General features: G+C 46.7%; 1 protein-coding gene across 1 annotated transcript in view; it reads left to right on the top strand.

Annotated features, from left to right (window-relative positions):
- The first annotated feature begins 2,425 nt into the window (after positions 1–2,425).
- The window catches only part of TBX22 (T-box transcription factor 22), a 40,473-nt gene continuing 23,284 nt past the window's right edge, over positions 2,426–19,614 (top strand). The window contains exons 1-2 of the mRNA XM_044273264.1: positions 2,426–2,524; positions 9,155–9,329. Coding sequence (XP_044129199.1) covers positions 2,427–2,524; positions 9,155–9,329 — 273 coding nt within the window. The 5' untranslated portion in view covers position 2,426. The remainder of the gene's footprint in view (positions 2,525–9,154; positions 9,330–19,614) is intronic.

Genomic DNA, 19,614 nt, shown 5'->3' on the forward strand with positions numbered 1-19,614 from the left:
TTTAGAGGTAATTAGTGGATTCAGATGATTAGGTTAATGGCTCGTTTAGAGAACCTTTTCAGGATATGCTAATTTTTTGAGATAGGAAATTTTGGGGTTTTCATGAGCTGTGGCCAAAATCATCAATATTACAACAATAAAAGGCTTGAACTACTTCAGTTGTGTGTAATGAATCTAAAATATATGAAAGTCTAATGTTTATCAGTAATTACAGAAAATAATGAACTTTATCACAATATGCTAATTTTTTGAGAAGGACCTGTATATAGAGAGTCCAGCACTGTATATACTGAGCAGATAATTATACAGACGTGGACAAAATTGTTGGTACCCTTTGGTCAATGAAAGAAAAAGTCACAATGGTCACAGAAATAACTTTAATCTGACAAAAGTAATAATAAATTAAAATTCTATAAATGTTAACCAATGAAAGTCAGACATTGTTTTTCAACCATGCTTCAACAGAATTATGTAAAAAAATAAACTCATGAAACAGGCATGGACAAAAATGATGGTACCCCTAGAAAACACAGAACATAATGTGACCAAAGGGACATGTTAATTCAAGGTGTGTCCACTAATTAGCATCACAGGTGTCTACAACCTTGTAATCAGCCATTGGGCCTATATATATGGCTCCAGGTAATCACTGTGTTGTTTGGTGATATGGTGTGTACCACACTCGACATGGACCAGAGGAAGCAAAGGAAAGAGCTGTCTCAAGAGATCAGAAAGAAAATTATAGACAAGCATGTTAAAGGTAAAGGCTATAAGACCATCTCCAAGCAACTAGATGTTCCTGTGAGTACAGTTGCACATATTATTCATAAGTTTAAGATCCATGGGACTGTAGCCAACCTCCCTGGACGTGGCCGCAGGAGGAAAATTGATGACAAATCTAAGAGACGGATAATCCGAATGGTAACAAAAGAGCCTAGAAAGACTTCTAAAGAGATTCAAGGTGAACTTCATGCTCAAGGAACATCAGTGTCAGATCGCACCATCCGTCGTTGTTTGAGCCAAAGTGGACTACATGGGAGACGACCAAGGAGGACACCATTGTTGAAAACGAATCATAAAAAAGCAAGACTGGAATATGCCAAACTACATGTTGACAAGCCACAAAGCTTCTGGGAGAATGTCCTGTGGACAGATGAGACAAAAATCGAAGTTTTTGCCAAGGCACATCAGCTGTATGTTCACAGACGAAAAAATGAAGCATATCAAGAAAAGAACACTGTCCCTACTGTGAAACATGGAGGAGGCTCTGTTATGTTCTGGGGCTGCTTTGCTGCGTCTGGCACAGGGTGTCTTGAATCTGTGCAGGGTACAATGAAATCTCAAGACTATCAAGGAATTCTAGAGAGAAATGTACTAGCCAGTGTCAGAAAGCTTGGTCTCAGTCGCAGGTCATGGGTCTTGCAACAGGACAATGACCCAAAACACACCGCTAAAAACACCCAAGAATGGCTAAGAGGAAAAAATTGGACTATTCTAAAGTGGCCTTCTATGAGCCCTGACCTCAATCCTATTGAGCATCTTTGGAAGGAGCTGAAACATGCAGTCTGGAAAAGGCACCCTTCAAACCGGACACAACTGGAGCAGTTTGCTCATGAGGAGTGGGCCAAAATACCTGCTGAGAGGTGCAGATGTCTCATTGACAGTTACAGGAAGCGTTTGATTGCAGTGATTGCCTCAAAAGGTTGCGCAACAAAATATTAAGTTAGGGGTACCATCATTTTTGTCCATGCCTGTTTCATGAGTTTATTTTTTTACATAATTCTGTTGAAGCATGGTTGAAAAACAATGTCTGACTTTCATTGGTTAACATTTATAGAATTTTAATTTATTATTACTTTTGTCAGATTAAAGTTATTTCTGTGACCATTGTGACTTTTTCTTTCATTGACCAAAGGGTACCAACAATTTTGTCCACGTCTGTATATAGAGAGTCCAGCACTGTATATACTGAGCAGATAATTATATATAGAGTCCAGCACTGTATATACTGAGCAGATAATTATATATAGAGTCCAGCACTGTATATACTGAGCAGATAATTATATATAGAGAGTCCAGCACTGTATATACTGAGCAGATAATTATATATAGAGTCCAGCACTGTATATACTGAGCAGATAATTATATATAGAGTCCAGCGCTGTATATACTGAGCAGATAATTATATAGAGAGAGTCCAGCGCTGTATATACTGAGAAGATAATTATATATAGAGAGTCCAGCACTGTATATACTGAGCAGATAACTATATATAGAGAGTCCAGCACTGTATATACTGAGCAGATGACTATATATAGAGGTTGATTGCGGTATATGCGGTGTAGTGCGGTTTTATTTCTGTTGTCTTTCGTCTCCGGCTGTTTCTGGGGTTTATCTCCATTTTTGTATTGTTTGCTTTCAGGCGGATGTTCCCCTCGGTGCGGGTGAAGGTGAAGGGCTTGGACCCCAGTAAACAGTATTTTGTTGCTCTGGACGTGGTTCCCGTGGACTCCAAGCGCTACAGGTATGCACTCTGTTATATTGTCATCTGGGGTGTCCTGTTCCCATAGACTGTATGGATGCTGTGGTGCAGGACGGCAGCTGATTTCAGGGGATTCCTGCAGCATCTGTACTCCAACCAGGGGCGGTGCTGGGGTCCCAAGCCCCAATGAATATGCCCAATTCTCTAGGTCGACCCCCTGCCCTCCCTCCCTGCATTCTCTAGCACTGAAGACATTTTCCTGTACTCGCTATACAGCAGCACTTACCGCTCACACCCAGGTCCTCCAGGTGACGTCTCCTCCGATGTAGATCTTCTCTCAGCCGCCTCGTCTCTGCGGAGTGTGACACACGGACATCCCCCAACCTGGAGTCCGCACAGTGTTACCCTACTGCTCGCTGTGCCCCCCAATACCCCCAAATACTGTCCTGAAGAAATAATAGTGCCCCTCATAGTAATAGTGCCCCCATATTAATAGTGCTCCTCAAGCAATAGTGTCCCCATAGTAATAATACCCCCATAGTAATAGTACCCCCCATAGTAATAGTGCTCCTCATAGTAATAGTACCCCCCATAGTAATAGTAGCCCCCATAGTAATAGTGCTCCTCATAGTAATAGTGCCCCCATAGTAATAATAACCCCATAGTAATAGTACCCCCATAGTAATAGTACCCCCATAGTAATAGTGCCCCCATAGTAATAGTGCCCCCATAGTAATAATGCTCCTCATAGTAATAGTACCCCCCATAGTAATAGTACCCCCCATAGTAATAGTGCTCCTCATAGTAATAGTGCACCCATAGTAATAATACCCCCATAGTAATAGTACCCCCATAGTAATAGTGCCCCCATAGTAATAGTGCTCCTCATAGTAATCGTGCCCCCATAGTAATAATACCCCCATAGTAATAGTACCCACCATAGTAATAGAACCCCCCATAGTAATAGTGCTCCTCATAGTAATAGTACCCCCCATAGTAATAGTGCTCCTCATAGTAATAGTGCCCCCATAGTAATAATACCCCCATAGTAATAGTACCCCCATAGTATAAATGCCCCCATAGTAATAGTGCTCCTCATAGTAATAGTACCCCCCATAGTGATAGTACCCCCCATAGTAATAGTGCTCCTCATAGTAATAGTGCCCCCATAGTAATAATACACCCATAGTAATAGTACCCCCCATAGTAATAGTGCCCCCATAGTAATAGTGCCCCCATAGTAATAGTGCTCCTCATAGTAATAGTACCCCCCATAGTAATAGTACCCCCCATAGTAATAGTGCTCCTCATAGTAATCGTGCCCCCATAGTAATAATACCCCCATAGTAATAGTACCCACCATAGTAATAGTACCCCCCATAGTAATAGTGCTCCTCATAGTAATAGTACCCCCCATAGTAATAGTGCTCCTCATAGTAATAGTGCCCCCATAGTAATAATACCCCCATAGTAATAGTACCCCCATAGTATAAGTGCCCCCATAGTAATAGTGCTCCTCATAGTAATAGTACCCCCCTTAGTGATAGTACCCCCCATAGTAATAGTGCTCCTCATAGTAATAGTGCCCCCATAGTAATAATACACCCATAGTAATAGTACCCCCCCATAGTAATAGTGCCCCCATAGTAATAGTGCTCCTCATAGTAATAGTGCCCCCATAGTAATAGTACCCCCCATAGTAATAGTACCCCCATAGTAATAGTGCTCCTCATAGTAATAGTACCCCCCATAGTAATAGTACCTCCCATAGTAATAGTGCCCCTTTAGTAATAGTGCCCCCATAGTAATAGTACTCCTAAAAGTCCCACCAATAGTACTTCCCTTCTAGAATGCTCTCATTGGTAATACTGCCCCCTACAGTGCCCCCAACAGTGATAATGCTCCCTAAGAGGGCCCTTATTAGTAGAAGCTCCCTCCAGTATTAATAATGACATTATAGAGCCCCCAGTAGTAATAAGGCCCCCATAGTCCTTTTAGTAGAAATAAGGCGGATCTTAAGTTTCTCCTATAGAGCCCCAAGTATTAATAAGAATGCCTATAATGCCCCCTACAGTGCCCCCAGTATTTATATCGCCCCCTACTGTTTTAATGCTCCACCTGAAGAGCCCCCAGTATTTATATCGCCCCATACTGTTATAATCCTCTCCCTGCAGTGCCCCCAGTATTTATATCACCTGAGCATTATAACAGTGAGCGGCAGCATAAATACTGGGGGAACTTCAGGGCGAGCATTATAACAGTAGTAGGTGATATAAATACTGGGGGCACTGTAGACTTTCTTATTACTACTAGGGGCTCTATAATGCTCATCTTGAAGAGCCCACCAGTAATTATATCGCCCCCTAGTGTTTTAATGCTCTCCCTGAAGTGCCCCCAGTAATTATAATGCCCCCTGCAGTGCGTCCAGTATTTTTATCACCCCTTACTGTTATAATGCTCATAATACCCCAAGTATTTATAGCGCCCCCTAATGTTGTAATGCCCCCTGCAGTTATTTTCCTCCATTTAGTGTCCTCAGAAATTGTAATTCCTCAGCCCCTCCACCATACAGTCCCATGTAAATAACATCACCCTGCCCCAGCCATCTCTAACATGCAGTCCCATGTAAATAACATCACCCCCTCAACAACATACAGTTCCATGTAAATAACATCACCCTGCCCCAGCCACCTCCATCATACAGTCCTATGTAAATAACATCCCTCCCGTCAGCCCTAACATACAGTCCCAGTTAAATAACCACAACTCCCAGCATTGCTCTGCCTCTCCCCTCCCTTCCCTCTCCTCATGTACCGACCTCACCACAGCTTCTTCCCCAGGACTTCAGCGCTTCCAGTGCATTCCTGAAGACTTACAGTTGTATCTGTCTGATAAGCAGCACATCAGGGGCCCGGGACAGCACATCAGGGGCCCGGGACAGCACATCAGGGGCCCGGGACAGCACATCAGGGGCCCGGGACAGCACATCAGGGACCCGGGAGAGCACATCAGGGTCGTGGGACAGCACATCAGGGTCCCGGGACAGCACATCAGGGTCGTGGGACAGCACATCAGGGTCCCGGGACAGCACATCAGGGTCCCGGGACAGCACATCAGGGTCAGCACATCAGGGTCCCGAGACAGCACATCAGGGTCCCGGGACAGCACATCATGGTCCCGGGACAGCACATCAGGGTCCCGGGACAGCACATCAGGGTCCCGAGACAGCACATCAGGGTCCCGGGACAGCACATCAGGGTCCAGGGACAGCACAAAAGGGTCCCGGGACAGCACATCAGGGTCGTGGGACAGCACATCAGGGTCGTGGGACAGCACATCAGGGTCCCGGGACAACACATCAGGGTCGTGGGACAGCACTTCAGGGTCGTGGGACAGCACATTGGGGTCGTGGGACAGCACATCGGGGTCGTGGGACACCACATCGGGGTCGTGGGACACCACATCAGGGTCCCGGGACAGCACATCAGGGTCGTGGGACAGCACATCAGGGTACCGGGACAGCACATCAGGGGCCCGGGACAGCACATCAGGGTCGTGGGACAGCACATCAGGGTCCCGGGACAGCACATCAGGGTCCCGAGACAGCACATCAGGGTCCAGGGACAGCACATCAGGTTTGTGGGACAGCACATCAGGGTCGTGGGGCAGCACATCAGGGTCCCGGGACAGCACATCAGGGTCCCGGGGCAGCACATCAGGGTCCCGGGACAGCACATCAGGGTCCTGGGACAGCACATCAGGGGCCCGGGACAGCACATCAGGGTCGTGGGACAGCACATCAGGGTCCCGGGACAGCACATCAGGGTCGTGGGACAGCACATCAGGGTCGTGGGACAGCACATCAGGGTCCCGGGACAGCACATCAGGGGCCCGGGACAGCACATCAGGGGCCCGGGACAGCACATCAGGGGCCCGGGACAGCACATCAGGGTCCCGGGACAGCACATCAGGGTCCCGGGACAGCACATCAGGGTCATGGGACAGCACATCAGGGTCCCGGGACAGCACATCAGGGTCGTGGGACAGCACATCAGGGTCGTGGGACAGCACATTAGGGTCCCGGGACAGCACCTCAGGGTCGTGGGACAGCACATCAGGGTCCCGGGACAACACATCAGGGTCGTGGGACAGCACATCAGGGTCGTGGGACAGCACATCAGGGGCCCGGGACAGCACATCAGGGTCGTGGTACAGCACATCGGGGTCGTGGGACAGCACATCAGGGTCGTGGTACAGCACATCGGGGTCGTGGGACAGCACATCGGGGTCGTGGGACAGCACATCAGGGTCCCGGGACAGCACATCAGGGTCATGGGACAGCACATCAGGGTCCCGGGACAGCACATCAGGGTCGTGGGACAGCACATCAGGGTCGTGGGATAGCACATCAGAGGCCCGGGACAACACCTCAGGGTCGTGGGACAGCACATCAGGGTCCCGGGACAACACATCAGGGTCGTGGGACAGCACATCAGGGTCGTGGGACAGCACATCAGGGGCCCGGGACAGCACATCAGGGGCCCGGGACAGCACATCAGGGTCGTGGTACAGCACATCGGGGTCGTGGGACAGCACATCGGGGTCGTGGGACAGCACATCAGGGGCCCGGGACAGCACATCAGGGGCCCGGGACAGCACATCAGGGTCGTGGGACAGCACATCAGGGTCGTGGGACAGCACATCAGGGTCCCGGGACAACACATCAGGGTCGTGGGACAGCACATCAGGGTCATGGGACAGCACATCAGGGTCGTGGGACTCATGGTACTGTCCGGATCCACGTACTCGCCCCTGTCCACAGCGGGAGCCCAGGGTGTAAAATGGTGTCCCAAAATGTGTACATAAATACGCTGAAAGTCATGACGCCATACTGTGTGACCTTGTGCCGCCGCCATACTGTGTGACATTGTGACGCCATACTGTGTGACCTTGTGCCGCCGCCATACTGTGTGACCTTGTGCCGCCGCCATACTGTGTGACCTTGTGCCGCCGCCATACTGTGTGACCTTGTGCCGCCGCCATACTGTGTGACCTTGTGGCGCCGCCATACTGTGTGACCTTGTGCCGCCGCCATACTGTGTGACCTTGTGCCGCCGCCATACTGTGTGACCTTGTGCCGCCGCCATACTGTGTGACATTGTGACGCCATACTGTGTGACATTGTGACGCCATACTGTGTGACATTGTGACGCCATACTGTGTGACCTTGTGCTGCCGCCATACTGTGTGACATTGTGACGCCATACTGTGTGACCTTGTGCCGCCATACTGTGTGACATTGTGACGCAATACTGTGTGACCTTGTGCCGCCGCCATACTGTGTGACCTTGTGCCGCCGCCATACTGTGTGACATTGTGACGCCATACTGTGTGACCTTGTGCCGCCATACTGTGTGACATTGTGACGCCATACTGTGTGACCTTATGCCGCCATACTGTGTGACATTGTGACGCCATACTGTGTGACCTTGTGCCGCCGCCATACTGTGTGACATTGTGACGCCATACTGTGTGACCTTGTGCCGCCGCCATACTGTGTGACATTGTGACGCCATACTGTGTGACATTGTGCCGCCGCCAAAATGGTGTCCCAAAATGTGTACATAAATACGCTGAAAGTCATGACGCCATACTGTGTGACATTGTGCCGCCGCCATACTGTGTGACATTGTGACGCCATACTGTGTGACATTGTGCCGCCGCAAAATGGTGTCCCAAAATGTGTACATAAATACGCTTAAAGTCATGACGCCATATTGTGTGACCTTGTGACGCCATACTGTGTGACCTTGTTGCGCCATACTGTGTGACCTTGTGGCGCCGCCATACTGTGTGACCTTGTGGCGCCGCCATACTGTGTGACCGTGTGGCGCCATACTGTGTGACCTTGTTGCGGCATACTGTGTGACATTGTGACGCCATACTGTGTGACCTTGTGGCGCCATACTGTGTGACCTTGTTGCGCCATACTGTGTGACCTTGTGGCGCCGCCATACTGTGTGACCTTGTGGCGCCGCCATACTGTGTGACCGTGTGGCGCCATACTGTGTGACCTTGTGGTGCCGCCATACTGTGTGACCTTGTGGCGCCGCCATACTGTGTGACCTTGTGGTGCCGCCATACTGTGTGACCTTGTGGCGCCATACTGTGTGACCTTGTGGCGCCGCCATACTGTGTGACCTTGTGGTGCCGCCATACTGTGTGACCTTGTGGCGCCGCCATACTGTGTGACCTTGTGGTGCCGCCATACTGTGTGACCTTGTGGCGCCATACTGTGTGACCTTGTGGCGCCGCCATACTGTGTGACCTTGTGGCGCCATACTGTGTGACCTTGTGGCGCCGCCATACTGTGTGACCTTGTGGCGCCATACTGTGTGACCTTGTGGCGCCGCCATACTGTGTGACCTTGTGGCGCCGCCATACTGTGTGACCTTGTGGCGCCGCCATACTGTGTGACCTTGTGGCGCCATACTGTGTGACCTTGTGGTGCCGCCATACTGTGTGACCTTGTGGCGCCGCCATACTGTGTGACCTTGTGGCGCCGCCATACTGTGTGACCTTGTGCCGCCGCCATACTGTGTGACCTTGTGCCGCCGCCATACTGTGTGACCTTGTGGCGCCGCCATGATGAACTCCCGTCTGTCTCCATAGATACGTCTATCACAGCTCCCAGTGGATGGTCGCCGGAAACACGGAGAATTCCTGCCTCCCGCCCCGCCTGTACGTGCACGCCGACTCCCCCTGCTCCGGGGAGACCTGGATGAGACAGGTCATCAGCTTCGACCGAGTCAAACTCACCAATAACGAGATGGACGACAAAGGACATGTAGGTGTGGAGCACGGGTACTTACCTCTCTGCATATGGAACATTATAGATACCGTATGACCCTGTATATACCGTATATCCATACCGGAGCTGTACACACACTGTATGACCCTGTATATACCGTATATCTATACCGGAGCCGTACACATACTGTATGACCCTGTATATACCGTATATCTATATACACCGGAGCCGTACACATACTGTATGACCCTGTATATACCGTATATCTATACCGGAGCCGTACACACACTGTATGACCCTGTATATACCGTATATCTATACCAGAGCCGTACACACACTGTATGACCCTGTATATACCGTATATCTATACCAGAGCCGTACACATACTGTATGACCCTGTATATACCGTATATCTATATACACCAGAGCCGTACACATACTGTATGACCCTGTATATACCGTATATCTATACCGGAGCCGTACACACACTGTATGACCCTGTATATACCGTATATCTATACCGGAGCCGTACACACACTGTATGACCCTGTATATACCGTATATCTATACCGGAGCCGTACACACACTGTATGACCCTGTATATACCGTATATCTATACCGGAGCCGTACACATACTGTATGACCCTGTATATACCGTATATCTATACCGTAGCCGTACACATACTGTATGACCCTGTATATACCGTATATCTATACCGGAGCCGTACACATACTGTATGACCCTGTATATACTGTATATACACCAGAGCCGTACACACACTGTATGACCCTGTATATACCGTATATCTATATACACCGGAGCCGTACACATACTGTATGACCCTGTATATACCGTATATCTATACCGGAGCCGTACACATACTGTATGACCCTGTATATACCGTATATCTATACCGGAGACGTACACATACTGTATGACCCTGTATATACCGTATATTTATACCGGAGACGTACACATACTGTATGACCCTGTATATACCGTATATCTATACCAGAGCCGTACACACACTGTATGACCCTGTATATACCGTATATCTATACCGGAGCCGTACACACACTGTATGACCCTGTATATACCGTATATCTATACCAGAGCCGTACACACACTGTATGACCCTGTATATACCGTATATCTATACCGGAGCCGTACACACACTGTATGACCCTGTATATACCGTATATCTATACCGGAGGCGCACACACACTGTATGACCCTGTATATACTGTATATCTATATACACCGGAGCCGTACACATACTGTATGACCCTGTATATACCGTATATCTATACCGGAGCCGTACACACACTGTATGACCCTGTATATACCGTATATCTATACCGGAGCCGTACACACACTGTATGACCCTGTATATACCGTATATCTATACCGGAGCCGTACACATACTGTATGACCCTGTATATACTGTATATACACCGGAGCCGTACACACACTGTATGACCCTGTATATACCGTATATCTATACCGGAGCCGTACACATACTGTATGACCCTGTATATACCGTATATCTATACCAGAGCCGTACACACACTGTATGACCCTGTATATACCGTATATCTATACCGGAGCCGTACACATACTGTATGACCCTGTATATACCGTATATCTACACCAGAGCCGTACACACACTGTATGACCCTGTATATACCGTATATCTATATACACCGTAGCCGTACACACACTGTATGACCCTGTATATACCATATATCTATATACACCGTAGCCGTACACACACTGTATGACCCTGTATATACCGTATATCTATATACACCAGAGCCGTACACATACTGTATGACCCTGTATATACCGTATATCTATACCGTAGCCGTACACATACTGTATGACCCTGTATATACCGTATATCTATACCGGAGCCGTACACACACTGTATGACCCTGTATGTACCGTATATCTATACCGGAGCCGTACACATACTGTATGACCCTGTATATACCGTATATCTACACCAGAGCCGTACACACACTGTATGACCCTGTATATACCGTATATCTATACCGGAGGCGTACACACACTGTATGACCCTGTATATACCGTATATCTATACCGGAGCCGTACACATACTGTATGACCCTGTATATACCGTATATCTACACCAGAGCCGTACACACACTGTATGACCCTGTATATACCGTATATCTATATACACCGTAGCCGTACACACACTGTATGACCCTGTATATACCATATATCTATATACACCGTAGCCGTACACACACTGTATGACCCTGTATATACCGTATATCTATACCGGAGCCGTACACATACTGTATGACCCTGTATATACTGTATATCTATATACACCGGAGCCGTACACACACTGTATGACCCTGTATATACTGTATATACACCGGAGCCGTACACACACTGTATGACCCTGTATATACCGTATATCTATATACACCAGAGCCGTACACACACTGTATGACCCTGTATATACCGTATATCTATACACACCAGAGCCGTACACATACTGTATGACCCTGTATATACCATATATCTATACCGGAGCCGTACACATACTGTATGACCCTGTATATACTGTATATACACCAGAGCCGTACACACACTGTATGACCCTGTATATACCGTATATCTATACCAGAGCCGTACACATACTGTATGACCCTGTATATACCGTATATCTATACCAGAGCCGTACACATACTGTATGACCCTGTATATACTGTATATACACCGGAGCCGTACACACACTGTATGACCCTGTATATACCGTATATCTATACCGGAGCCGTACACATACTGTATGACCCTGTATATACTGTATATCTATACCAGAGCCGTACACATACTGTATGACCCTGTATATACCGTATATCTACACCAGAGCTGTACACATACTGTATGACCCTGTATATACCGTATATCTATACCGGAGCCGTACACACACTGTATGACCCTGTATATACTGTATATCTATACCATAGCCGTACACATACTGTATGACCCTGTATATACTATATATACACCGGAGCCGTACACATACTGTATGACCCTGTATATACTGTATATACACCAGAGCCGTACACACACTGTATGACCCTGTATATACCGTATATCTATACCATAGCCGTACACATACTGTATGACCCTGTATATACTATATATACACCGGAGCCGTACACATACTGTATGACCCTGTATATACTGTATATACACCAGAGCCGTACACACACTGTATGACCCTGTATATACCGTATATCTATACCGGAGCCGTACACACACTGTATGACCCTGTATATACCGTATATCTATACCGGAGCCGTACACACACTGTATGACCCTGTATATACCGTATATCTATACCGGAGCCGTACACATACTGTATGACCCTGTATATACCGTATATCTATACCGGAGCCGTACACACACTGTATGACCCTGTATATACCGTATATCTATACCGGAGCCGTACACATACTGTATGACCCTGTATATACCGTATATCTACACCAGAGCTGTACACATACTGTATGACCCTGTATATGCCGTAATATCTATACCGGAGCCGTACACATACTGTATGACCCTGTATATACCGTATATCTATACCAGAGCCGTACACACACTGTATGACCCTGTATATACCGTATATCTATACCAGAGCCGTACACACACTGTATGACCCTGTATATACCGTATATCTATATACACCGTAGCCGTACACACACTGTATGACCCTGTATATACCGTATATCTATACCGGAGCCATACACATACTGTATGACCCTGTATATACCGTATATCTATATACACCGTAGCCGTACACACACTGTATGACCCTGTATATACCGTATATCTATACCGGAGCCGTACACATACTGTATGACCCTGTATATACCGTATATCTATATACACCGTAGCCGTACACACACTGTATGACCCTGTATATACCGTATATCTATACCGTAGCCGTACACACACTGTATGACCCTGTATATACCGTATATCTATACCGGAGCCGTACACACACTGTATGACCCTGTATATACCGTATATATCTATACCGGAGCCGTACACACACTGTATGACCCTGTATATACCGTATATCTATATACACCGGAGCCGTACACACACTGTATGACCCTGTATATACCGTATATCTATACCGGAGCCGTACACACACTGTATGACCCTGTATATACCGTATATATCTATATACACCGGAGCCGTACACATACTGTATGACCCTGTATATACCGTATATCTATACCGGAGCCGTACACATACTGTATGACCCTGTATATACCGTATATCTATACCAGAGCCGTACACATACTGTATGACCCTGTATATACCGTATATCTATATACACCGGAGCCGTACACATACTGTATGACCCTGTATATACCGTATATCTATACCAGAGCCGTACACATACTGTATGACCCTGTATATACTGTATATCTACACCGGAGCCGTACACACACTGTATGACCCTGTATATGCCGTATATCTATACCGGAGCCGTACACACACTGTATGACCCTGTATATACCGTATATCTATACCGGAGCCGTACACATACTGTATGACCCTGTATATACCGTATATCTATACCAGAGCCGTACACATACTGTATGACCCTGTATATACCGTATATCTATACCGGAGCCGTACACACACTGTATGACCCTGTATATACCGTATATATCTATACCGGAGCCGTACACATACAGTATGACCCTGTATATACCGTATATCTATATACACCGGAGCCGTACACATACTGTATGACCCTGTATATACCGTATATCTATATACACCGGAGCCGTACACATACTGTATGACCCTGTATATACCGTATATCTATACCGGAGCCGTACACATACTGTATGACCCTGTATATACCGTATATCCATATACACCGGAGCCGTACACACACTGTATGACCCTGTATATACCGTATATCTATACCGGAGCCGTACACATACTGTATGACCCTGTATATACCGTATATCTATATACACCGGAGCCGTACACATACTGTATGACCCTGTATATACCGTATATCTATATACACCGGAGCCGTACACACACTGTATGACCCTGTATATACTGTATATCTATATACACCGTAGCCGTACACACACTGTATGACCCTGTATATACCGTATATCTATACCAGAGCCGTACACACACTGTATGACCCTGTATATACCGTATATCTATACCAGAGCCGTACACATACTGTATGACCCTGTATATACCGTATATCTATACCAGAGCCGTACACACACTGTATGACCCTGTATATACTGTATATCTATATACACCGTAGCCGTACACACACTGTATGACCCTGTATATACCGTATATCTATACCGGAGCCGTACACACACTGTATGACCCTGTATATACTGTATATCTATATACACCGGAGCCATACACACACTGTATGACCCTGTATATACCGTATATCTATATACACCAGAGCCGTACACACACTGTATGACCCTGTATATACCGTATATCTATATACACCAGAGCCGTACACATACTGTATGACCCTGTATATACCGTATATCTATACCGGAGCCGTACACATACTGTATGACCCTGTATATACTGTATATACACCGGAGCCGTACACACACTGTATGACCCTGTATATACCGTATATCTATACCAGAGCCGTACACATACTGTATGACCCTGTATATACCGTATATCTATACCGGAGCCGTACACATACTGTATGACCCTGTATATACCGTATATCTATACCAGAGCCGTACACACACTGTATGACCCTGTATATACCGTATATCTATATACACCAGAGCCGTATACACACTGTATGACCCTGTATATACCGTATATCTATATACACCGGAGCCGTACACATACTGTATGACCCTGTATATACCGTATATCTATACCAGAGCCGTACACATACTGTATGACCCTGTATATACCGTATATCTATACCGGAGCCGTACACACACTGTATGACCCTGTATATGCCGTATATCTATACCGGAGCCGTACACACACTGTATGACCCTGTATATACCGTATATCTATACCGTAGCCGTACACATACTGTATGACCCTGTATATACCGTATATCTATATACACCGTAGCCGTACACACACTGTATGACCCTGTATATACCGTATATCTATATACACCGTAGCCGTACACATACTGTATGACCCTGTATATACCGTATATCTATACCGGAGCCGTACACACACTGTATGACCCTGTATATACCGTATATCTATATACACCAGAGCCGTACACACACTGTATGACCCTGTATATACCGTATATCTATATACACCGGAGCCGTATACATACTGTATGACCCTGTATATACCGTATATCTATACCGTAGCCGTACACATACTGTATGACCCTGTATATACCGTATATCTATACCGGAGCCGTACACACACTGTATGACCCTGTATATACCGTATATATCTATATACACCGGAGCCGTACACACACTGTATGACCCTGTATATACCGTATATCCATACCGGAGCCGTACACATACTGTATGACCCTGTATATACCGTATATATATATATATATATACACCGGAGCCGTACACATACTGTATGACCCTGTATATACCGTATATCTATACCGGAGCCGTACACACACTGTATGACCCTGTATATACCGTATATCTATACCGGAGGCGTACACATACTGTATGACCCTGTATATACCGTATATCTATACCAGAGCTGTACACACACTGTATGACCCTGTATATACTGTATATCTATATACACCGTAGCCGTACACATACTGTATGACCCTGTATATACCGTATATCTATATACACCGTAGCCGTACACATACTGTATGACCCTGTATATACCGTATATCTATACCGTAGCCGTACACATACTGTATGACCCTGTATATACCGTATATCTATATACACCGGAGCCGTACACATACTGTATGACCCTGTATATACCGTATATCTATACCGTAGCCGTACACACACTGTATGACCCTGTATATACCGTATATCTATACCAGAGCCGTACACATACTGTATGACCCTGTATATACTGTATATACACCGGAGCTGTACACATACTGTATGACCCTGTATATACCGTATATCTATACCGTAGCCGTACACATACTGTATGACCCTGTATATACCGTATATCTATACCGGAGGCGTACACATACTGTATGACCCTGTATATACCGTATATCTATACCGGAGCTGTACACACACTGTATGACCCTGTATATACCGTATATCTATACCGGAGCCGTACACACACTGTATGACCCTGTATATACCGTATATCTATACCGGAGCTGTACACATACTGTATGACCCTGTATATACCGTATATCTATACCGGAGCCGTACACACACTGTATGACCCTGTATATACCGTATATCTATACCGTAGCCGTACACACACTGTATGACCCTGTATATACCGTATATCTATACCGGAGCCGTACACACACTGTATGACCCTGTATATACCGTATATCTATACCGGAGCCGTACACACACTGTATGACCCTGTATATACCGTATATCTATACCGTAGCCGTACACACACTGTATGACCCTGTATATACCGTATATCTATACCAGAGCCGTACACACACTGTATGACCCTGTATATACCGTATATCTATACCGGAGCCGTACACACACTGTATGACCCTGTATATACCGTATATCTATACCGGAGCTGTACACATACTGTATGACCCTGTATATACCGTATATCTATACCGGAGCCGTACACACACTGTATGACCCTGTATATACCGTATATCTATACCGGAGCCGTACACATACTGTATGACCCTGTATATACCGTATATCTATATACACCGTAGCCGTACACACACTGTATGACCCTGTATATACCGTATATCTATACCGTAGCCGTACACATACTGTATGACCCTGTATATACCGTATATCTATATACACCGTAGCCGTACACACACTGTATGACCCTGTATATACCGTATATCTATACCGTAGCCGTACACATACTGTATGACCCTGTATATACCGTATATCTATACCGTAGCCGTACACATACTGTATGACCCTGTATATACCGTATATCTACACCAGAGCTGTACACACACTGTATGACCCTGTATATACCCTATATCTATACCGGAGCCGTACACATACTGTATGACCCTGTATATACCGTATATCTATACCGGAGCCGTACACATACTGTATGACCCTGTATATACCGTATATCTATACCGGAGCCGTACACACACTGTATGACCCTGTATATACCGTATATCTATACCGGAGCCGTACACATACTGTATGACCCTGTATATACCGTATATCTATACCGTAGCTGTACACATACTGTATGACCCTGTATATACCGTATATCTATACCGGAGCCGTACACATACTGTATGACCCTGTATATACCGTATATCTATACCGGAGCCGTACACACACTGTATGACCCTGTATATACCGTATATCTATACCGGAGCCGTACACATACTGTATGACCCTGTATATACCGTATATCTATACCGGAGCCGTACACACACTGTATGACCCTGTATATACCGTATATCTATACCAGAGCCGTACACATACTGTATGACCCTGTATATACCGTATATCTATACCGGAGCCGTACACATACTGTATGACCCTGTATATACCGTATATCTACACCAGAGCCGTACACACACTGTATGACCCTGTATATACCGTATATCTATACCGTAGCCGTACACACACTGTATGACCCTGTATATACCGTATATCTATATACACCAGAGCCGTACACACACTGTATGACCCTGTATATACCGTATATCTATACCGTAGCCGTACACATACTGTATGACCCTGTATATACCGTATATCCATATACACCGCACTGTATGGCAGCGCGTCCTGCAGCGTTGATCTTTTCACATCGCTACGGTAATTAAATAACCGCCTTTAGATCCCAGCGACCCCGGAGTCCGCGCCAGAGCCTCCTGTCACAATTATCATTTCCTTCTCCTCTCGAATGAAACCGAACTCTGCACGAAAAAGCAGATCTTTATCTCCCTGAAGATACCGCCCGACATCTGCGCCCCCGATATACTGCAGTGCAGAGCGCCACGTCTCCGGCCTCCACGCATGACATGATGTGTAATCACCATGAAACCCTCAGCAAGGCCGGCCGCCCCCCGACATAACCCCTCACTTCTGAGTAGACTTTAATTTGTTCCTCGCAAATTCCAAGATCTCTGCTTGCTGTCAGTGTAGGGGAATATGCACTACGTCCCATAACAGGCTGAAAACCTGCTCTGACCTAGCTGTGCTCACACAGCTGAGGGTTTGTTACAATGATATTCAGTACAGTCCTGATACTTTGTCATAGTGCATCAGTGATGGTGAAATGTATCCGCCTGGAGTCAACAGGAGATTGTCCGGATACGCTGTGCGAGCTGCGCGGATATGTGCTGGGGTGACGTAAACCTCCAGCAGAAGGCTGAGCTGTATACCGCCATACAGTGACCTATGTCATGGTGATGTAAAGCCGTATACCAATGGTATTCCTGTGTGGCCCGGGCTCTTCATCCCAACACGCGTGTCTAACGGCTGCTCTTCCAGGGGGTAAGTCTCTGGGTGTGGCCCTTCCTCCAGCCGGGCCCCCAGTGTATGTGCAGTGTAACACGTACATTATAGGCACATCCCAGTGACTTGCGTGCGCTGCCGGAGGAGGCATTTATGAGGTTCTCCTGGATAGATCCCCGGATGGGCGAACGTGAGACGTCTTGTTGGGATGAGGGGCCCGGGCCATACAGGGCAGCCTGGGGACAGGTTCTTGGGGGGGTCCCTTGTCCAGCATAGCTCCCCCTGTGTAGATTTGTGATACAGCGGTCCCGCCCGGCCTCAGGTGGACAAACCATCACTGCTACCGACACGGGACGACCTAAAGGTTATATTCTTACCCGGCGAGTTGGGGGTGGGGGGAGTTACCAGCGAGGACCCCGGCATTATACCGGATTATTAGAATGGCGGAACATTATTCCATCGCTATTTCAGTCACTTTTTATTGCCCCCCCCCCTTTGGTTAACATTTGGGTGATAGGTCCCTCTGCAGACCGTGAGGTACCAGTAGTTAATCTGATCGCACATGGATGTCACCCATGTGCCATCTGCATCCATGTGGGGGCTCCCCAAATTGTAGAACATGTCCTCTTCTGCTCCGTTTTTTGGCCAAGAAAAGTTATTTCTACTG

The sequence above is a fragment of the Bufo gargarizans genome, unplaced genomic scaffold (genome assembly GCF_014858855.1).
Source record: "Bufo gargarizans isolate SCDJY-AF-19 unplaced genomic scaffold, ASM1485885v1 fragScaff_scaffold_547_pilon, whole genome shotgun sequence".
Classification (NCBI taxonomy): domain Eukaryota; kingdom Metazoa; phylum Chordata; class Amphibia; order Anura; family Bufonidae; genus Bufo; species Bufo gargarizans.